This window comes from Muntiacus reevesi, chromosome 13 (genome assembly GCF_963930625.1).
Source record: "Muntiacus reevesi chromosome 13, mMunRee1.1, whole genome shotgun sequence".
Lineage (NCBI taxonomy): Eukaryota > Metazoa > Chordata > Mammalia > Artiodactyla > Cervidae > Muntiacus > Muntiacus reevesi.
Genome location: NC_089261.1, coordinates 3,756,933 through 3,780,139, shown reverse-complemented (window position 1 = coordinate 3,780,139; position 23,207 = coordinate 3,756,933). Strand labels below are relative to the sequence as shown.

Here is a 23,207-nt window from a genome sequence, read left to right as displayed (position 1 = left end):
CCTTCCCACTCTACACCTAGGACTGTTGGATCAACATGAAAGGAAAGGAGGTGAAAGGACATACAAGAAAGACGGAATTGGATTCAGGTTTCTGTTCTGCCACTGTTGCTTCAGATTGTTTTCCAGAGTCTTTGTTTATGAAACAAAGCATTTGTGAGAATTCTAAACAGGGCTTCTTTCTGAAGTTGACGCACTCAGCAGATCCCACTGCAGGGAGGGAGGGGGCAAAGTTGGAAGTGCTAAGTGCTATGAAGAGACAGACCTCATGCTCAATCCACAAAGCCAGGTTTTGTTGAAAAGCGACCTGCTTTGTGTTCTTGGAAGTATAGGTCAGGGTGGGCAGCTCCAGGTTTATAGGTTGCACCCCTAACCCTTAGGCTGTTTTTGTTAACCTTTAAGTCAAAATCCAGTCATCTTGCTAACTTCACTTATGAATCAGAATGGTCTCATTATTTGAGACTCTACTGTGAAGTCAAAATAGAGTTGAGGGCCCTGAATGGACAAGAACTGAGAAATCGGCTGAGTTAACTCGAGGAGCTTGAGATTTGTCCCTTTAGATTGGGAGGAATAAAAAACCTTCAGTCAGGAAAGGGGACTCAAGGCCATAGTTAGAGTACAGTATTCTGGCAGAATCCTTTTCCCCAGTGTTGTGCATGTAGTCACGGTACACAGAATGATGGAACGGAGGAGTAAGAACACAGAAGAAATTGACACAGGCACCAGAGTCTTGAGGGAAGTTCTATATGGAAACAATTCTGGAGTGAATCAGAATTCTAAGGCTCCATTTTTCCCTACTGGAGACTCTGACCTGGAGAGCAGGAAGCCAACCATTGACTTTGCCCCAGTAAACGTGACAAATGACCATATACCTGATTACCCAATAAATTATTTTCACTAGGTGGGTTTAATTTTAGAAATTACACACTATCATCTGATATTAGCCACAAGACTGCCTATAGGGTCAGCTCAGTCCAAACTCACCCATTGGGGTCATTAAGGCTCAAGAAAGAGGGCCATGGCTTCCTCCTCCTAATCAGAGTTCAGTTCCATGAGTCTTACAGAAAAAACTCAAGGCAATTTCCCTCAAGAACCTACTGAAGAGGAAGGGATTCAGGAAGAAATAAACACAACAGTGCCATTCACTTCATTCACACACTTAGCATATGCAACTTTAATCAACCAAAAGAAAAAGCCCCAACTGTACAAGTGAAAAAGAAAATCCAAAATGTTGACACAGGCTTAACTAATACCAGCTACTTTTATGTACAGCTGTATAATTTCAAAAAAGCTACCCCTATATGTATGTACAAAAGTTGTTTATACACAGGTCTGTACATAAGGGTCTATACATTTATTTCCTCAGAACCCTTAAGGTGCCACCTCTTGGTGAAGACACCAACACTTCATTCACATATCTTACAAAAAAAGACTTTCTAGGACTGACAATACTGCATCCTGTATTCAAACCATGTAGGCTCCACTGACTGGTTAAGTTCCTTCCACCATAACACAGACCACACCAGATGCCTGGGTGCCCCTAAACAGCTTCACACAAGAGTGCTACAAAGTAAAAGCCGTAAACCAATGTGAGATGAGGAAGCAGAGTCCTGACCAGGGTGCCGCCACAGGTCCAGGCTTTGGTGAGCAAGTGAGCCTGCCCGCCCTGCTCACTGTCGGTACTCCAGTTCATCTACACTGATGACTTTGGTGGGCATGGAGGGCAGGGGCTGCTGTAGCACGTCTGAGCCAAACCATTTGGCGAGGCCCACAGGGGAGCTGCTCCTCTGGCTGGGGCGGGGCTCGAGCTGGGAGTGCACATGGGGCAGGCCTGACCGGCTGGGCACATTCTGAGTCGTCGTCTGAACGCTGACAGCAGCAGCCTGGGAACCAGAGCCTGGAGGATGAAGAACTATGGAGATACGAAGGAATGTTCTCATTCAGAGCACAAGGAGGGGAAGTAGTTCTCCACTAGGCCCTGCTTCACTATCCACAAAACTACAAACAGGTCTTAACAAGGTGATTGAGCCTAGACTGCTTTTGGAAACGCCTTTCCAAAATGCCAGAATAGTACCTTGGAAAAGCTGAGCTATTCAGAAGCCATTTGTATTGACAGTTTATCCTGGATGACACACCCCCTACTCCCGATGACTAGCAGAAGCAAAGACACAAGCTGGGGAGAGTATCTACTCTGGGCACTCCCTATGCTGAATCTGTCAGAAGGAATCTCAGCCTCCTCTCCAAAGAGGCAAACAGACCAAAAAAAAAAAAAAGCCAGGCTTTTTTTTTAGTACACCTGGCTTTCCAACTGTCTTCACAGGAATTCCCAATCCAATCTTGCTAGGATATATTAGTAAATAGTGTCATTTTACCCCCTTCACTGGAAACTGGTTCAAAAACTCCTAATCCTCAGCTTATCTGGTCCTCTCCTGAACCTACCTGAGCGCTGCAGCTGCTGCTGCATCATTGCCAGATGCAGAGGTGTCCCAGGACGAGGGTTTAGGAGAGGGTGACTAGTGGCAGGTAAAGGGTAAAAGGGTTGACTCAGGATTGGGCCAGATAGTCCCTGTAAATGAGTCAGGTCCATCCCAGGGGGAAGCACACCTATTGGGCAGAAAGAAGAAACGTCAGAAATAATCTACTTGAAAATCTTCAAGCTTGACTATACAGTACTGTTGATCTGAAAGTTCCTTAAGCATGAAGAATGCTCAAGATAGGTTCCTAATCTTTCAATGGACTAAGGAATAGATCAGATTGGACCCGATGGAATGTCTTTCTAGGGATAAAACCCTCCAAAGGTACAGCACTTCAGTTCTAACAACTCATGCGAAGTTAGAAACTCACCAGCTTGGAGCAAACTTGGAAGATGCTGTGGATGTACTCCCTGGGCCAGCATCCTTTGGACCAACCCTGGGTGAAGCTGGTGAGCAGGCCGAACCATGGGGACGTGGGGGACCAGGGGAACTTGGTGGACAGGGCGGAGAAAAGGTGTTCCTGGAACTGGGGATGCCAGGGTGGGTGTCTTCCTCCCAGTTGCTTTAGGTCGATAATCTTGTTCTTTGGTGTAACGGTTGGTCTGGGACAGTGGGGTGGAACAGGAAAATCGCTGCAGGGTTGACATTTTGGGATTTGTGGTGGGAGAAGAGTCCCGATCAGCAGTGGGCACAGAGCTGGATGACAGGAGGTTCTCTGTAAGGATCCAGACAGAATATTTTGGTATTCACAAACTTTTTTTGTCTTCCCAATGAATCAGTAACTCATTTGTTAGAAAACTCACAATCATTTGATCTCCTCAACAGATTTAGAGGACTGCATTGTAGGGCTCACTGTTTTTTGCCTTATGAACTGGCCTAGTCAAAGTCATGGGTAGTTAGGAACAGGCCTTGGAGTAGATTCCAAGTTTTCCAGTCTTCCAACAGCTTGCTGGAAGAATTTAGTTTTGCTACACTCTAAAAATTCAAAGACTCTGAAGTTGTAAATGAGATAACTTTAAAAAAAGAAAGAAAAAAAAAAAAAAGGATCCATCTTTGTTCTTCCCAATCCAAGAACAGCTATGGGCAAGCAAGCCTGGCACGTCAGGTCTGGTGGCCTGACTTGGTCGGGCACTTGGCTCCGTCCATAGTTAGGGCTGTGCTCTGGCTCTGTGGGAGCTGGTCCTGTCCTGGTGTCGGCTGCTTGGGATTAACATGCTTTTCAGCCTAAGGGGAAAGTCAAGTGAGTAAAATTATGCAAATTCATCACAACAGAAAGCCTAAAGAGTGATTATTGTCTGATGAAGGAATCTGAATTGCCTCTTAATAGGACCAACAGGATTTCCTTCCTTTCCCCAGAAGCTCTCTCACAGGCAGAAAGCTCTTAGACCAATACTATAGACCTATGTAAACCTCACTTATTAGAATCTGTTTCACTATGTCCTTAATCCCAACTGTGCAACCCCTAAAAACCTCTTATATTTTTCCAACGTATTTCTGAAAGCCTCACACACTTCCTTCCTATATGCTTCACCCACTGCACAGATCTTACTGGGTAATAGTCTCCAGACTGGAGAGAACCTTTCAGAAATAAAACTGGTTGAACTTTTATTAATTTGCCAAATAAATGTACTCATAATTCAAGCCTAAATAAGGATCCTGAATGCTTGTTCTTCCTAATGCCAGCACTCATGCCACTATTAGACTGGTCAGAATTTGAAGTGGCTAAGTGACTGTGAGCTGGTCCACTCCTCCTGTTAGACCCAGAACTGAGGTCCAGAGCAGCAGGGGCCTTGGCCAAGACTTTGCGGGCTGGTGCTCTGTCACACAGCCTCAACAGCTCTGAAGTACCTTCACTGGGCTTCTGAGTGTCCTCTTTACTGTCACCAAGAGCTGCTTTTCCAGAGGCTGGCTCCTCCTTGCTTTTCTCTTTGCTCTCATACATCTTACGAATCACTGAGGTAGGAGTGAAGGAAGGAGAAAGCTGTAGAGGAAAACAGTATTCACACATTCTTTAATTGCCTCTCCCTAATCAAGTGGCCAAACGACTGAAGCTGAAGAGTCCCCTTTTGGGAGCACGTGGCAGAGGCCAACTCTAGTGTTCTGGCCTCTAGCTGCTGGAAGAAGAGCATGAGGCCGGGCTGGACAGGTGGTGTCCCAGTGCGCCACCCCTTGCTCACGTTCACGTTAATCAAAGCCGAGATGCACCTAGCACACAAAGGTGGTCACAGCACAGAGACCTCTACCTGCCTGTGCGGCCTCTGCTCCAGCCAGTCCCAGCCCAGAGGTGGGCTGCGAAGGGGAAACATGGCCGGGAGAGAACCCCGAAACAGCAGGCCCCTCCCCTAAGCTGGGAAAGGCCATTTCAGATGCAACCACAGAACCTAAATTCCTCTGTGCTCTTAATGTTTCCCACCTTAACTTGGCTACCAGAAAACCCAAGTAGCTTCTGGATGGTCTCCTCTGCACCACTACTCACCATTTGGACATTTGTTCCCACCTCTTTACTGCCGATTTTTACATTGATGTTTTTACTGTGCATGCAACTTTTCTCATTAAACAACCCCGTATCCTTGATGACAGGAGACAGGGCATGAATTACGAACAGAAAAGCTCCTAGATTCTGCCTTCAAGGTGCTTGGTGCCAAGACCACTTGAGGTCCTAAAGTACAGAATAATAGTCTTTTCCCCTTATCTTAGTCTTGAATAGGTGATAAAAGTCTGTAGGGTAAGTGAAACCTAGAAAAATAAATAATGCTGGTTCATGAGTCAGTTGTAAAGCTTGACTTGTCACCGCAAATAAGCAAACCACTCTGCCCAGCCTTAACTCTCACTGAAACCTGAATCTAAATTTGTGGACTCACACCATGTTTTACTGGACTCCCCATGCTCTAGCTCCCATCGCCCATCTTCCTCACTTCCCGTCCGTCACGTTCATCCCTCTGCTCCCCACTCCAGTGATCATTCATCACAACAAACCACACCAGCCTGTACGCTCTGGCCCTGACTCTTCTGTCTGCTGGAACACACTTACCCCAACATGGGGGCTTCACTAGAACTTAGACTCCTAAGACTATATTCTGAAAGGGGAGGACCTAATAAACAGGCAGGTATAAATGTCTGTTAAATCACTGACTCCTAGGGAAGGCACTCAAGGACAGTGTGGGGTACACAGTGACACAGGCACAGCCAAGCAGGAAGAAGCCTAGGAGTCATGCGTAAGGGCAGGGGTCACTGACCATGCTCGTGATGGAGGCAGCTGGGGCAGGGGAAGAGGAATTCCCTCGTTGCACGGGTGCTGGTGACTTGGTCACTCGCTGTTGCCTATAAACAAAAACCAGTTATCAGTGTGAGTCCCTAGCTGCTCAAACTCCAAGTTTAAACTGCATAAAACTCAAGACCAGCCCAGGAAACATCCCATTTCCTTTCTTCAATTTCCCAAGCATTTAATAAGTGTCTAACGTGTGCAAAACTATATGCCAAGTTCTGAGGAGAGACAAAAGCTTAATGACACATAATCCTGGGCCTTGTAAGAGCTGTCATCTAATGGGGGAGATACTAATCTAGGGCAAACACGGCACGTCAAGGGTACCAGCAGAGTACGATGGGAAAACGAGGGGCAGAGGGAAGAGGTGCAGGGACGTGGGAAGGTCTTGGGAGTGTAGGGTCACCCAGGCTGGTGTGTAGTTTACTGCTGACTATGCCAGTGAGGCAGGCTGGAGGGCCTTCATTCTATAGGGCAGGCTGTGCTCCAGAGGGTAGGGAGCAACAGCAAGTACCACAAATCCCTGGCATAGAACTGAGGCTCTGAGAGACACCAGTTCAAGTCAAACAGAGCACCAAGACTGAGCTATTTTAGGGCCCAGTCACCTGGAGCATTCCCTGCCACTCCGGGTCTACACGGAGGGCTGGCCCCGGGCCTCCCAAAGCAAGTTTAGAAGAGCAGACTTCCTTCTCTCCCCAGACATTCTACTTATTCTCTCCTAACTTGGAAGAGAACAGGAGAGTTGATGACCACATAGGCTGAGAGAAGAATGAATCATGTGAGCTCACTGGCTAATCAAAGCTTCACTGCATTTCAGTGATGTCAGACCTTGTACTGCAAAGGCCAAAGCCCAAGGACAGTCAATGATTCTGAAGTTCACTGACTCAAACGCAGAAGGGAACCCTAAACTCCAGCCTGTGTCAGGTAAGCCCCAGTGCTGCCACAGTGAGACCCAGTAAGACGGCGAGGGGAGAGAGTGCTCCGAGTGACGAAGGTGAGAAAAGCAAGACGAGGAGAAATCGTGTGTGTTGGGGACACAGCTGTACGGGGAGTACGTGGAGGGCCTACCATCTGATCCAAAAATCAACACTGTCTTGGATCTTCCTGCTCCTTTCAAGTAAGTCACATGTGAAAACCTAAGTTCCGTATCTGTCAAATGCAGTTCTTTATCCCATCTACCTCACAGAGTTGTTGCCAAGAGCAAATTAAGTTGTGGATATCTAAAGTGCTTTGAAGGTCCACAAATTGTTATGCTGTAGAGAGAAGTCCAGTGAAGGGGCTCAGCAGACCAGTCGTGAGCTCTTTGTATAGGCTGGAGGGCTCTTACAGGGCGGGTACGTTTGTGCAAGAGAACGGGGTACTTACTAGTTCCAGTGTTTTCTGAAAGTGTCAACATGTAACCAGATGAAGTAAGACACTGAGGCAGCATTTTTAATAATCACATCAAAACAAATAAGTTTCAAGTACCAAATACTATATGGGGTGGGAGCACAGTGTTTAAGGATGCCCACTTTGGTGATAAAACTACAAGTATAAGGTGGTGCCTACTTTTCTTTGAGAGGCTGGACAGTGGTCGCGTCTAGAGGAAGGGGTGTAGGGACAAGGCGCAGGAGGGCTCTGGGAGCTGACGGGGGGTCAGACTGACAGCACGCTGTACATTTGCTTCATGCAGTCTCCTGCCTGTTTTACTTTACAGTAAAAAAGGACAGTACTGCTACCCTTTCTTCCCCAACTTATGGTTCATTTCATTTCACTACCTGTTGAAACTGGTGGAGAGGATGGGAGTAGAGTGAAGTCAGAAATTATTTGATCAACAAACCTGACTCAAGGGATAGTTTGATACTCAATAAGGAGCCTGAGGGTGAGGAAGTGAGGTGGAGTTTTACTTTTCATCATTTCATAAGTATAACCGGAAATAAGTAGCTATGCCAGCTACATCTGTAAAAATGAACCCTTTAAATGAAGAATATAAATAAAATTACATAGGATGAAAAGCCTATGCCCCTGCAATACAATTTCCTCTAATGAACATTTGGTAGGTAAGAATTGTCACCATATGTTGTACAGTGTATCAGTGTGTACAACAGAAATGATACTGTGGAGAACTCATTTGCAAATCTCCACAAGGGTAGGTTTAGAAATTTACCTGTTTCTGAATCCATCTCTGGTTCTGTCCACCTGCGGTTTGCCAAAACCAGGTTGGTAGAAGTTTGCTGCCTGCACCGCGAGGTCATGTGGCACGGCCAGCCCCTCCAAAGCTGCCTGTTGCAATTCTAGCTGGCTCATCTGCTGGACAGATGTGGCAGAGGCGGAGTTAGCAGAAGAATGAGTCAGTGCACCTTCTACAAAGGTCTCTCTTTGATCTTTCAGAAGAGGTATGTTTTAAGCAGCAGCTAAGAGAAACTAAGATACTGCAAACCTGCCTAAACTGTGCTGCCATCCACTGAACTGGATGTTAGTGATTTATGACTTTATATGATGATATAACTTCAGCAATTTTCTAGCCTTCACTGAGCTTGAGTTACAGTTCAAAACCACTTCCAAAACCACTTTAATTCTGTATCCCACAAGCAACAACAAGGGTGGAAAGCAAGCAAGAGACTAGTTCGAGAAAGAGCTCAGCCAGACCTGGGCTGTGACTGGGCTCATGGGCTTGCGCATGCCTTGGAATGGATCTCCGAGAATCTGCTGTGGTCCTGACGTGAAACCTGTTGGGAAGGTTGCAGATTTAGTGTGTGTCAAGACAGCACCTGTCCCTCAGAGAGGCATTATCTCTACTGCACAATGCTCCTGGCTGAGTACCATCTCTTTCATGAAGGACTGATTTCCTGGGCTGATGATGTCACTCTTCTTCCATGCCCCTACAGTGGGGACATCATAGACCTCTATCTGAGCACTTAACAATTCAAGCTGCTGGCGCATCCTTCCCCCACTAAGCTGTCTCTTCAGAGCCGAGACCTCTATCTGGGAGAGAAAAGCTTTTCTAGCCAGTGATCTGGCTCACTGTAACCACACCAGCTGGTACCAAAGCAGACACTAGTGTTCTGAGGTTCACTCTCTTTCCATTAGATCTCCCTAACTGGAAAGATTACAAAAACTTTCTCTCACAATGACTGGCAGGGGTCAGAACAGCCAGCAGCCTAGAGTGGTCAAGAGTACAGGAACACTGAGATCCTGCACAACACTTTTGCTAACATAGCTTTCTGGAAGTGCTTCTCCCATTCATGTTCTGAATCACCCATAATACCTCATAGTTGGTTGTGTATAGCTTCATCAGGTTGGCAGAGAGCCACTAGTCTGACTTCTCTATGAAGGAAAAACCTAAGGAGCCAAATTAATTTTTTTTCAGTTGAATTTCCCAAATAAGGAAGATGACTAAAGAGCTGGATCCAATTTAGTTCTCCAGAGAAAAAATATAAAACTGTAACATAAACCTATTTATCCAGAAGGGCAGCTAGATAATTATCTTCCACTTGTGTCCTTACCACCCCCTGAAAAAAGCATAACAAATCAGCACGTTTCTTTTTAAACTCTTCAAGGGTACCAATGAAAAAGACTTTGCCAGTTTTAGGAGATGGGTATAACCGAAGGGAAGGAGAAGGAAAATGACAGATGGACACCTGTGCACAAAAGCATTTACCAATTGGTGATGGTATTCTGGGACGAAGGTAGTCTGCTGAGGCTGCTCTCGTCTGAAACACCTGTGACAATGGAGGAGAGGGTGCTCTCTGGCCCAGTAATGATGTTGTAGGCTCCAAGCTCCCCATAAGGCCACTCAGGAGATTGGAAGAAGCAGGTCTCTGAACAGGTGGGCCCAGAAGTTCCTAAAAACAGAAAAGTCAAATCCTTGTGAACAAACCTAGTTCTTCCTCCTAGTCAGAGACTGTGGATTATGAATGTGGAAGCCAATGATGAATCTCCCTCCTGCTTCATTGAAGTACTTGGCACATGTGCATGCAACAAATTTCTCTGAACGTTCAGCTACCAACATTTCAAGTTAGTGCTATAAATATAGATTAGATACTTTAAATTTCCAAAGAAATTGCAAACCTGCAAACAGGAAACCAATGGCTTTACTTGATCATCTTTTTTAGCCACCAACCCACCCCACATTTGTAGCTACAGAGAACTATGTCAGGCAGCAAAACCGTATCCTTCGTTGCCAGGCAACACAGATCATTCTCTATGGCCCAAAGCTGGCCCACTACACAAAACCAGTTTGGAGGACTACTGTTCAGGACTCCAAGGCCTTGGTATAAGATTGTGAAGTACCTGCAAGATGTTCTTAGGGACAGGCTGGCCTGGAATCTCAGCAGGGGACATCAAATGGCTTTCAAGGGTTCGCTAAAAAAGTCAAAGGAAAACTGGTTTTAACCTTCTCACATACTTAACTTATAGATTAATTGGGGACCACAAGAAAACATTAAAAACTCCTCAGGGAGTTGGCACTTAACAGCAGGATGATGTCCAAATCACAGAAAACTTAGATCAACTTGTCCCACTCTCTTATCGCACAGGTCCCAAAGATCTCGGAACAGGAAGAATTTTCACATGTACATGCAAAGTCCATTCAGAGACCCTCAGACAAGGTCTTTTCCTCTCTGGTAACCCTAAGTCCATTTCACTATTTCTAATACTGCGTCCAAAAGAAGGGAAAAAGAAAACGGCGAAATGGGGGAACACTTGTTTAGTAAGAGGCCACAAGTAGGAAATTTTGATAACTTACAGATTTTAATATTCGCGGCAACCTTTGCTAGCTATTATCTTTAACAAGATTTACAGATCATAGATGGTACCAAAAAAATGCGAGTTTGGCCAAAATCGTTATTTTTCAGAGTTTCATGTTTTAGGAAATTTAAGCTTTATTATTTTTATTTTTTTAACTCTTATTATTTTTAAACAGCTATTCCAAAGTGGGTCTCCTGTTCAGGGTGAAATTAAAAACTTCCACTTTCAGTTCTTTTAATGCAGTAGCAGTTATATTTTGCATCCAACTTATATTACCTCTGGTGCTTCAGGACACCCTTGTGTGTCCATTTAGCTCTGCCTGAGTGCTTTCTCTGTTGTTTCCCTTCCACCAGCTGGAACTGTGAAGGTCCACAGCAGTGTCCTCAGGCATGACAAATAGCCCCAAAATATGCAAGTGTTTCATTGTTGGTTTTGGAATTGGAACTGACTGTAAATGATTTTAATAAGACCTCCTCAAGAGTTATTTAATTCCAACTAGCAAAAACAAACACACAACTTTATACTAGATGGCTTGCTATATTTGGAGGATAGAGTCTACAGCTTAATTTGAAATAGAGTTTAGATTGAACCAGTATGTCCTCTTTTGGGGATAAACAATATGAATGAACCAAAATGGTTGGAGGCAGATCAGAAATAGTACACATAACAGACACAGTGGTAGCAACTGAAGGCTTGGAAGCAGTCCGTGACAAACAGCAACATGCAAATTAAGCAGTATTTTGGGATAATGCCTGGTGCACTTAATAGATTATTTCCTTGTTGTTTTTTTTCCTAGGTTAAGTTTGTGTTACTCTTTGCCTAGAACCTTAAATTATATCATCCACTCCTTTATGCATCTGTTTGAGGCTCATTCCCTCAGCTGAAGCCAGATATATTTCAGAGCACTGAATCCCCAACATCAAGCAAGTTATCCTCACAGCTCAGAGGCAACTGTGTAATATCAAACCCTAGAATCATATCTGAAACAAAATGTTCAAAAGCATCATAAGGTAAACAGTTGAACAACCCCGCCCCCCTCCCCCACTCCCGTTTCTTTACTTACACTAAAAGAAGCTATTTACAAGATCTGACCTACACTGCTGTAGTCAGCACCTAATCACCAAGACATAAAGGTAGCAAGAAAGCAGAACAGGACTGTTTACAGCCAGGTAATCTGGTTCTCATTTGAAAGCATTTACATATAATAGCTCCTTGCATGGAAATTATTTAAAGCAGCTTACAAGGAACATTTCCCTGTAACTGGCATGGTGTGGTCAGATACACAGGAATAACTCTACCTAACTGAGATGTCTCCTTCTGGAGGTAGAGAGTCAGGTAGGTAGGCCAGGAACAATGGTATTTCTGTTAGGATTTATCACTAACAGCGAGTCAGATTCAAAACATCAAAAATCAGCTGTTCTTCCTTGGTACAAGGCACAATGACACAGATGCTTCCCCCATGGTTAACCAGTAGTTCCCAGACAGGAAGGTGTCAAGAAAAACAAGAGGCAAACCTCAATTTGGTAAATTTGCGATAACTCAGCAACTAGAGTAAGTCTATGGGTTTTTTTTAATATTATTCGATTTACTGTTTCCCTTTCACTCTGTAATCATCAAGGGTTAGCAATAGCAACACATAGACTGTGGCTGAGAGGCACACTCTAAATGTGTTATGAGGAAGACCAGTACGGGCTACACACCTGTATTTACTGACATACAATCACCTTATAACCCAACTTCAAGCCTTAAGGTGTTTTATAAGTTTGGAGTCATAGCTTTTTCTATTAGTAAATAAACAGAATGCAATTGTCCTGAAAAATCCATCTTAGATACTATACAAATGCCATGTATATCTGTCAACTACCTAATCTAAAAAGCAAGTAATCCCAGGTATCTGGGAGTAATTAGAAGTTGTGAAAAGATTTTACTATAAAAATATGGTAAATTATTTTTAACTTAAGTAGCTGAATAAGGGCTTCCCTGGTGGCTCAATGGTAAAGAATCCTTCTGCCAATGCAGGAGATGTGGGTTCCATCCCTGGGTAGGGAAGATCTCTGAAGAAGGAATGGCAACCCACTCCAGTATTCTTGCTGGGAGATCCCATGGACAAAGGAGCCTGGTGGACTATAGTTCGTGGGGTTGCAAAAGAGTCAGACATGACTTAGCGACTAAACAACAGCAGCTGAATAAACAAAAAACTTTCTCTAGAGTTCATCCCAAAAGGTATTTTTACAACATTTTTTTTAAGCACTGAATTAAGATAAGCAAGTTATATCTGAATCTATTAATTTCTATACTGTCACGCAGAATACATACAGATAATCCTGCTTTTTCAAGTAACAAACAGTACAGTGGTAATTAGAGAACACACAAAAGCATCGAGGATCAAATGACTACTAAAGAATTTCCAGCTTACTCAGAATACCTTTTTAAAAATCCATTTATTGGATGGGAAGTGGAATAAAAAGAGAAAAGCAGAAAAGGCTGGAGTTTGTGCCAAATACTTACACTGACTTTAGGCTGAGAAGGCAAAGTCCCACTTGCCTTCATGGTGCTCACTAGCTTGTTGAATGCAGTCATATCTCCGTCTTTTTTGAGCTGTCTGTTGCTGGTCACAGTACTCAGGGTCTCCTCTAAATGTTCTGCCATAAAGGGAGTCGAATTCTTCACTTGCTGGTCAACCTTCAAGCCCTTGAGCCCTGCTTCCACCTCCTCCACGGAAAGCACAACCCCTGAATGTGCTGAAAGGTTGAGAAAGTCTACGTTAAGCCAAGCAAAGGAATATGTAGTAGGAATTCTCTTTGTACTCTGTGGTAGATAAGGTGAAAATGATTTATTTCACAGTTGAGTGAAGTTGTCAGGAAAGATTGTACCAAAAACAGACAAACCTGAAGGCTCTGAGACCCTGCAGGAGGATGTCTATTACAAAGAGTCTTCTGGAGACTCGTTACGAGGGACAGGAATCCCAGACAGCCCAACAAGGACAGGAGTGCTGCCTGCACGATGGTTATTCTACCGTGAAGGCTGCATGTTCAGGGCTCATAACCTAAGCAAGAACATGGCAGACCGGGGCAGAGGTGTGAGCAGCTGCTGAGTTACGCTCAGGAGGACTAAATATTCGCTGGAGGGTTATACTCAGGCTCCAGGTGAGCAGGACTTAGAAGAAAAGTTCTTGCCACAGAGTTCATGACCTGCTGATCTGGTAGATTCTCAAAAGAGGTGGTACTGTTTGATAAAAAGTGTTTTTGAAGAACATTAAACAAAACCGACTTTTGATGAAATAGCAGTCGGTTAGAACAGATTCAGCCTTAATTATGACTGAGCATCCAAATGTTTCAAATACCTAAAACAGACTCTAACAGACACTTACAGCTCTCTTTAAGCTTTTCTTTATTTGCAGAAAGGCTGGAAAGGAGAGGTTTTAAATCCACTTTGGCTTTCTGTAGCATTTCTAGAATATCCACTTTAGTTTCAGCATGGTCTTCTAATGGTATAGGAGCAAAATAATTCCCCGAGTTCTGTCCAGGAGAGAGGATGGCTTGTTCCAGACCTAATATGGCAAGTTAATATATATATAATTAATTGGTCCTCAATAAAGCACAGAAACACATTTTCAACAGTATTAAAAGGACACAAATTGAAGGATATTTTTCAGTATCCAGAAACCCATGAATGCTAATGGACCCTTGACTAATGAAGATGAAATGAACCATATCAAGGAAAGCTCAAGTCTATGTCCAGGGCAGAATCTGAAGCAACTGTACCTGCAAGTCTCTCCAGTTCTTCATGAGGCGTTGACCCAAGGCTGCTGGATCGGCTTCCTGATCGGCTTGGGTTAGAGAACCACCTACTGAACCGACTGGCAGAGACGGAACCTTCTCCCAAAACATCTTCTATCATCTAAAGGGAGAAATGAAAGAAGCTAAGATAACAGTTTCCAGGTGAAAAGGACAAGAAGGTTCAAATTTTAAGAAAGGGTCACTTACTTTGAAACTTCCTTTGATGCTGCTGACCTGAAGGCAAACACCCTCAGAACTTAGGATTTTGAACATCTTTAACTTTTCTTCCCCTCCTGGATCGTTTCTGAGTAACCCAAACTTGGGCATAACCATGTACTCTCTAAGCATATAAAGCAAAACCTCTGTGCCATAGAAAGTATTCTGATTTTCTATCATTTGCCTCATTAGAAAATCCATGAATGTTCTGAGAGCAGTTTCAAAATCCAAATCAGTACCAAAGTAAAGCATTCCGCTGCCAAGCTGATGAGTGGCCTTCAACTAAGCATCAGGTGTGGAGAGCTGATGAAAGAAAACCCTTGCTTCAAACTTCAATATCCTCAAGGTTGTAATGAACACCGTGAAATCCAGTGCTGCTAATTCCAGAACCCAAAAGCTAAAAAGTAGAGCTCATATCTCCAAGTCAAAGTTTAGGAAGTGTCAAAATGTGAAAGACGAACTTTTAAATGATCTCTCTAATGTCTGTTTGAACTTTATGGAAAGTTTCAGGTGTTTTGTTTTCTTTTAAATCTGACCTCCATAGTTGTTGGTTTAATAAGAGCAATTAAATGATGCATTATGATCAGAAATAATTTTTCAACAGTGTTTCATAACAGTAATTTCTATTACCAGTCCTTGAAAAGTAGATTTAAGCATTTTTTGGAAAGAAATTTTCAGTTGTACCCTATTACAAATCTAATTAAATACCCAAATTGATCTTTATGCAGTGCTCTGATCAATATGTAGAAAAGATAAGATAAAGCAAATATCAATCGAAAAATGAGGCCCATCCTTGACAATAAGGCATAAACAGCAAACAGGTTTTTCCCCCAAAACTTGTACATATATGACGGAGTTAAGGACTTTGTTTTATCTGAAATCTAGAACTCATGCTTCTGTCTTCGCAGGTATTCTACAGCAGATTCAATCACATTCCACTTGTAAACGCTCACATCTTGAATAATGCTGACTCTCAAGTGCACCAATTTACAATCAATAAATTTTAAGATAAGCATTATAAAGTGATGTTTCTCTATGAAAAATTGGGAATGGTACCCAAAACACAACCGCCTTGGTGAAAAGTGGTTATTTTTAAAAGTAAAAGCTACAGCTACTTAAAATATTTTAATTTTGGAAAGTGTTTGAAATTTTACAAATAGCAAAAATAGCTTTGCACTGTACTTTGTTTTTATTTCCTCTGATCATACTGTATAGGAGAAAAGCCAGAAGATACACAGGAGGAACATGAAAAAGTAAAGAAAGTGAATATAAAGTATCTGGATGTTTTCTAAGGATTTGACAGTAAGTGTTGAGAAACTCATTTCCATATTTTGATCAGTGACCAACTTTGTTAGAGAAGCTAAGTTTTATTATAGCTAAAACATACGTAGAAACAAAGTCGCTTTTATACATGTTTACTGGAAATGCCAATTTCAAGAACTGAAGCATTTTAAAGCCAAAAAGAATCCTAAGAGTCAATCGTGTCAGTCATTTTTACCAGAGCCAGCTGGGACGTTCCAGTGCTCAGCTGAATGCTGCTAGATCCCACAGCCTCCTCTAGTAAAGCAGAGGGGCTGTGAGCTGCAGTCTGGGGTGTTTCAGCTGCTCCTCCTAGACATTTCCAATAGCAGTTTAAGGTAACCCATACAACTGCTAGTTTGGTCTGTTAAAGGTTGTTTAGACTGCTCATATCCTAGGATTCATATTATTCTGATACAGATACTGTGAAATAGTTTTGCTCTTTGACAATCACTAGCTTTTACTGATCAATGTGTTTCTTACTTCCCACTTTCATGGAAACGTCTATATTTTTGTATTTGCTTCATTCTAGTTTGATTTTTCTTTGGATTGCTAATGAATGCATTTAAGGCTACCTGTTTTCTTCTTAGCATACTTTTGATTACACCACCAAGGTTTTTCTTTGTCACGTTCCTGTTCATCACTAAGTGATTTAGGATTTCTGTTCCGATTTCCTTTTCCTTCATTTGACATGGTTCTATGTACCTGTTATATGTTAGGCTCTGTGGTAAGAGGTGCATGTCTGAAATCAACTTATTTTTAATTATTTATTTGACTGAAATTATTTGCACATGTGATCCAAATTTTCATTTTGTACAGATTTTTGTTGCTGTCAGCTTCTAATGAATTGTAATGCTAGTAAATATAACTTACAAATATAGGTGCAATTCTGTTTATGCCAATTAATACCCAACATTTATGGGGCCCACTAAGTGCCAGGTACTATCTCAAACATTTATATCATTTGTCAGTTGATATTCAAACATTATAATGCCCTTATTTTCTCCAACTGATTGGTCATTTTCTGAGAATTATGAGTCTAGTTGCTTATACATCACAAACAGAGCATCTCTTTTTACTGATGCCAGCTTTGCTTTTAAGCGAACCTATTGTAGAATATATACCTTAGTGAGTAGTACCTCCATGAAAAACCTGGAGAGAATTCCTAGCCTAAGTTCCTATTCAGAATTAACCAAGTTTTGGTTGAGGGTGAGGGCTAAAGGATAAGATGGTGCTCAGTTTCCATTCCTCCCTTTTGTATTTTACAGGCAGTATAGTTGTGGGGAATTTGGAATAAAGAACTTTTAACTGAAAGTACAAACACTAGAATTCAGTTTCCACTACTTACTAGCTATGTGACTTCAGGCAAGTTATTTACCTCTCTCTGTGCCTGCTTCCTCATCTACAAAATGGAAACCGTTGTAATCTAACTTACAAGGTTTTTCTGGGGATTAAATGACTTGTTGAATGTAGAGCCTGAAACAGTCGGCACGGTATGCTTGTTACCTATCATGAAAAGTTTGGTTTTGAATTCTTTCTCTGTCAAGGCACACAGATAAGTTTCACAGGTGCTCACATTGGGAGCCAAGTACAGGCCTCTAAATTTTGACCTTTAGCTGTGAAAACTTTTTATAATAAGATTCCCATCTGTCTTCTAAGAGAATGCAAAAAAAAAAAAAAAAAGTCACTAAACACAGTGGGAGTAAAAATAAAAAATTACTGTCCCCTAAGAATTTGAAAAGACCACTTAGTTTTACATCAGGTAAATTAAACTCACATCTGGGTGCAGCCCTTCTGCTCACAGTGAGCCAAGGGACTACTAGCCAGCTTACTGTCAGCAAGATATCAGACTAGGAGGCCAACAGTTAAAACTGTGCCAGAACTTCAGGGGCAAAGCCAGGCAGCTGCCAGTTGTTTGCAGCCACCCTCCACCTGCTCCCGACCAGCACTGTGGACAAGTGTGGTCTTGGTCCAGGCTGGTCCACAATAAGGGAAGTTCAGAGAGTTGCAGTAAATGCTTAGAAACTTTTGTAGCAATCCGGCATTGCTGAGATATTTTTACTTTATACTAAAGCATTGGTCCTGCATGGATTGGAAATAAAATCTGGTCCTCAACATAGAGAATTTAAGCTCCACTGCCCTAGCACTCACCTGTGACCCTATACCTGTGAGTGCTATGCAGTGTCTGCTCACCTATTCTGGGCGACCATCTTTTAGGGTAGCAGGCAAATGATTAAGGAGACAGGACAATGCTGCCTGCTTGATCATGCCCAGTTTTGTCCACTCATGTAATAATCGACCAGGAAGCAGTTACAGTTGAGGAGTCGAGTTAAGTTAAAGTCTGTGAACCAATGACTCTAAAGGACTGACCAAACTTACTAGCTGTATTTTATGTCCTATAAATGATGCCTAAGATGTACAGACGCTTTTGGTCAAATAGCTTTAAAAATTCTATCTCATCAGTCCTATGCACTGTTTCAACAACTACAGAGTTCTAAGGGCATAGGTCACAATTTTATATTTTCTCTGAAAATTTGATGAGGCATTGCTAATCCCTAAGTGGTCAAAGGGGACGGGGCAAGGGCAGGGACAAAGTGCAGATCTGGGATATCGTATTGTTTCTGCTTTAAAAGTTGAGAAAGATTAGACCTCAACAATTTAACAGCAACAGTGATGGTGTCCCATGTTCATTTCCACAAAAGGTTTTCAGAACCATCACATCACACAGGTACCACCTAACCAGCTTTACCCGAGGAATGCAGATCAGTGTGGTACTGACCACCAGTTATAAAACTCCACCTCCACAGTAAGTTTTTATAACAAACACTGAACTATTTAAAAACAGAAGCAATGTTCTTAAACCTCTGAAGAATTCTTAATCCAATGCTAACATCCTGGAAAAAGAGTTGACTGGTACAGAATCCTCACTCAATCATTTCTACTTAGCCTCTCAAAACAAAGCCAACAAAAATTCAAATAATATTTAAGAATAAAAGTCAAAAAAACTCCCAATCATCTAGCTTGTTAAACAAAACTTTCTTAAATAGAATCTTAAAGACTCAGGTCAAATTTAACCCCAACTGGCTGCTCCAATTGTGATTAATTATAAGCATGCTGCTACACTCACCGAAGCCAAGCATGGCACCTTATCAAGGTTAAAGAACTCATTAAAGTCAAATTCTCCTGGGGGCTGCTCAGGCAAGACGGCCTCCCTTGGCACTTCCTGATCAGCAGCGGGCTCCTGTTCGAGGACGACCTCCACCTCATCCTCTTCAGCCACTCCTCCATTGCACTCGACTATGCCTGAAAGCAAAACCGGACAAAGACAGTCTGATCAAGCACACTGCTCCAGAGGTATCCGGTGGCCTCAGCACTACCACGAATGCAAACAGCCGCGGGTGACTTTAAAAGCAGCCTTCCTGTGCGGGTGCAGCACTTGCCACATATGGCTCCTACGGGAGCCAGCGGAGGAGAAAGCCCGAGTACCAAGCCACAACACCAACCTGACTCAGCAAGGGCTATGGTCCCTCCTCTGCCCCGTCTTCAAGTTTTCCATGATGCAGTGGATCTTCTAGTTTTTTTTTAAAAGGACAGTCTTTGAGCATATCTTATAAGAATGGAACTAAATTAACTTGGCTCCGCTTTCACCCATGCACCTGCATTAACACTTTAAGTCAGAGTAGTTATGTGAAACCTAGTCCAAGGGCAATTTTCACTTGCCCACTGACTGTAGTTCATCTTTCAAGGTAAAGTTCAAATGTCACCTTCACTGGGAAGTATGCCCTGCCTACTCAGTTTTACCTACCAGAAAATTAATCACCGCCTTCTCTACAATGTTTGTGTTATCTCTCAGAGTACATATCACACTATATTAACAGTCTGATGAGACTCATCAGCTTTGCCTTACTGTGCAGTGCCTGGTACATGTAAAACTCAGTTATGTCCAGTTGTTAGGATGGGAAGATAAGGGAAGCTAACATCTTAGTTTTAGCCAGAGGATGGGCATAAAGCAAAATCCTTCAGATAAAAACAACCCCACTCTTTTTTTTTTCTTTTAAAGTAAGTGCACTGAGAGATATAGGAAACGCAACTTTTTAATCTGAAGAACAGAGTTCCCAAAGCCCTTCCCCTACAAAAGCACCTGTGGAAGAGCTGCTTATGGTTTCAAGATCACAGAAGATATGAAGTCCTCCTAGGGGAAAAAAAAGAGTGCCAAAGCCTGGACCCATCCCTTCTCCAAAGGCCCCAACAGGCCTGCAATCTTGTTATCACTCAGCCAGGATATTCTAGACCAAGAGAGGCTACGTGCTATCATCTGCTTTGGTTCCATCAACACTTCAAAAAGCTAGACAGCAAGGCAGGGGACTACAGCAACTGAAAGGTGAGATGACCTGCTCACCCAGGTCTTGATACCATCAGGCGGCGGAAACGTCAGCCGGGGGTGGTGGGGGTGGGGGCGGCAGTGCTCCTCCACACCGTGCTCTGTGCTGTGCCCGACGGCAGCACTGGCCCTCTGCAGAGGTGCCCGCCCCGCAGGGCCCCGGGCCTTCTGAGGGCCTAAGGCGCCAGCGAGACGGCGTTTATGTGCCTCGGACAAGGCAGTGGGTCAGCATACACGTACTGCCAGCCAGCAGAGGCTGACTGACATTTAACTAAAACTACTACTTTGGTGGAGGTATTTTCCTCATTTTACAGACAAAGAAACCAAGCCCTAGAAAAGGCAAACAACAGCCTAATCAGTGCCAAGTCTGTGTGCTTTTCCACTAGAGCAGGGCTTCTAACTCATTGAACCCACTGGAACCTGTCTGCCTACTTCACTATGAGAGCCAGCAGAGTCTGCAATCAGTTCAGATGCTCACAAAAAAGCTTTAATGATTCTCCTGTTCTTCTCTGTGGAGATGAGAACATCTCTTAACAGATGAATGGCTTTTGCAAGGAGCAAAAGTGCCCTGTGTGTAATTTTATGCCAGCTTGAGAGCAAACTGGGTCTAACAACTGACAGTGGGTAGGAATATGCTCTAGCAGACAAACACAACTGGCCATTTATTATGATAGTCTCCAAAGCCAGGAACCCAGGAAAGATAACTAAAGGTTAAGTTTTATCATATTTCAGAATGAACATATACTTTTCTTGTTTTGGCCTTGCAGTGCAGCATGTGGGATTATCTTAGTTCCCTGACCAGGGATCGAACCCATGCCCCTACAGTGGAAGTATGGAGGAGTCTTAACCACTGGGCAGCCAGGGAAGTACAGAATGAATACAAATTTTTCATTAGAGAGAACACAAATTAAAATTTTCTATCAATGGAGGGCTTTAACCATTTCCTCCTTCCAGATAATTTTTTTTGTTTTTAAGTGCAATACATATTCAAACTTTCATTTGTCACAACATATACAATACCTAGCACTGGGCCCTATATACTAGGTGCTCAACACACACTGTGTTAAAACCACGCAGGCAAAGAACACGTCTGTTTTGTTGATGGCTATACTCCTAGCACTGTGATGTGCCTGCAAAGAACTCGACGTACCGAGTTCAACGGAAAGCTAAAATACACACATAAATGGGCTCATAGGCACTCTTCGGCCCGCCCCGTCCTTTCATTCTTGCAGCCAAGAGACAACCAGAGGATGTATTCATCTCAAAGACAGTCCCTAGGGTAATTAACCAATGAGGGTGAGAGAGCCAGGACCCCCTGGATTCTACTTGAGGCTCTGCCATTAAACCCATGGGGCGGGTCCCTGTTGTCACCTCTTTCCAGGCCTGTCTCTTTTTGCATCTGTGAGGTGAGGAGGTGACACTACTGATACATTTTGCTACTTTTGGTTCCTTCCTTGTTGATACAGGAATGGCTGAAATTCATATTTCATCTTAGTTAAGAAAAAGATGGGCTTTTTTCACCAGAAGCCTGATCTTTACAATTAGGTGAACAGATTACACTTGGTGGTGTTGCCTTTGCCTAACTGAGACAAGACAAAGGCATCTCTCAAAGGCAGTTTAACTGCAAAGTCTCTCAAGTTGCCCACTTGCCTCTTCACTGCTTCCTCCCAAGACCACCAGTCTGGTCACTGCCCTGAACACGACTGTGAGCCCCCACCCTGCAGCAGGCATCCCTCACACTTCAGCTCAAGCTTCTTCAGTTTAGCCAGGGAGGTGCCTGAAAAAGTAAGTCTGGGAGAAGTCAAGTGACAGCTGACTAGGAAGGCCTACCACCATGGTGAGGGAGGTGGGCTCAGAAGCACAAGCATCTTGCTCAACTTCACTACTCACTTCCTCAGCGTCCACGGACAAGCCACAGGAGCCACCCATGTCTCCATTTGCTCATCTGTAAGATGAGTACAACAGTATCTACCTCACAGGGTTGTTAGAAGTAGGATTATATAGACAAAGTGCTTATCGCATGTCCAGTATACACGTGCTCAATAAATGAGACCCCTTGTTATTTCTGCCACATACTCTTACCTCTGGGGGGCCCTTTCGTGTACACAGTGCTCTTACTGGGTGGGGTGACTGTTCTGTTTAGCACTGCAGGCAGGACGCAAGTTGAGGAGACGTGCAGCCTAAACACAGTGAACTCACACATAGGAAGCAGTTCCACTATTAAAAACTTGCCACTTCTAAGTTTGCTTGCCACTGCTGTCTACCTCTAAGTGTACAATTAAGCCAACTATAAACATGTCTCATTTCAGAACAGTGAGCTTTCCCTCCAAAGGTTTTGCTGACCTTCCTTCACAGAGGCTGTTCGTCGCCTTGTTCTTTTTCTCCCCTTATGGTCTTCTTCCAGTATCTTATCATCAAAGCCAGTCAGCTCAATGGTTTCAGACTGACTCGTGGGTCCAGCTGAGAACCATTCTGGTTCTTCTTCTGTGTAGGAATCGTTTCTTCTACGCTCACCAAAGACACGCTTACTATCCACAAACTCCCTCTGGAAAAGTACACAACGCAAAATAAACAGTAAGATTCTAGTCAAGGCATTCTACCTCATTCCAAGTCCTGATGAATTAAGTGAGGCTCGGCAGTGTGATGATGCTCTGTGGTGGACTGACACTGCTCCCCACCCAGCCCTCGGCTCCTCCCTCTGGCCGTGCTCATGGAGCATCACAGGCTAAACTGGTATAAATGAAGCGCACACAAGGCGCCAGAGGATCGAGGGGACAAACCCTGAAACGCTTGTCCTTGTAGTCCCTCTCGCGGTCTCTGTCTCTCAAGTCTCGCAGGTCCTTCTCGCTAAGACGGTGATCCTTCTCAAAGGTCCGAGCAGAGATGATCCTCCCGCTGCCGATCCTGCGTCCGCCAAGCAGGCGGAGCCCATCGCCGTCTTTCTCCAGCGGGCTTCCAGAGCGCCGGGAGCTGACGGCAGCCGTCACATGGCAGCCCCCTCCAAAGCTGCGTCTCTGTGGGCTGAGAACAACATCTAAGTCATCTTCCTTCACACGCTCTCGTGGATCTGC

General features: G+C 43.5%; 1 protein-coding gene across 8 annotated transcripts in view; it reads right to left on the bottom strand.

Moving 5' to 3' along the window:
* Positions 1-1,143: 1,143 nt before the first annotated feature.
* The window catches only part of EIF4ENIF1 (eukaryotic translation initiation factor 4E nuclear import factor 1), a 38,715-nt gene continuing 16,651 nt past the window's right edge, over positions 1,144-23,207 (bottom strand). For 4 of the 8 annotated variants that reach the window (XM_065904901.1, XM_065904899.1, XM_065904900.1 and 1 more), the window contains exons 5-19: positions 22,917-23,203; positions 22,480-22,681; positions 18,883-19,058; positions 14,226-14,361; positions 13,832-14,011; positions 12,970-13,202; positions 10,006-10,077; positions 9,374-9,557; positions 8,362-8,441; positions 7,880-8,022; positions 5,708-5,792; positions 4,320-4,452; positions 2,842-3,186; positions 2,437-2,601; positions 1,144-1,909 (exon numbers count right to left, since the gene is read on the bottom strand). In XM_065904901.1, the coding sequence (XP_065760973.1) occupies positions 1,668-1,909; positions 2,437-2,601; positions 2,842-3,186; positions 4,320-4,452; positions 5,708-5,792; positions 7,880-8,022; positions 8,362-8,441; positions 9,374-9,557; positions 10,006-10,077; positions 12,970-13,202; positions 13,832-14,011; positions 14,226-14,361; positions 18,883-19,058; positions 22,480-22,681; positions 22,917-23,203 (2,663 nt within the window). In that variant the 3' untranslated portion in view covers positions 1,144-1,667. Of the gene's footprint in view, positions 1,910-2,436; positions 2,602-2,841; positions 3,187-4,319; positions 4,453-5,707; positions 5,793-7,879; positions 8,023-8,361; positions 8,442-9,373; positions 9,558-10,005; positions 10,078-12,969; positions 13,203-13,831; positions 14,012-14,225; positions 14,362-18,882; positions 19,059-22,479; positions 22,682-22,916; positions 23,204-23,207 lie in introns of those variants that run through there. The other 4 variants (XM_065904903.1, XM_065904904.1, XM_065904905.1 and 1 more) reach the window with 4 other exon arrangements.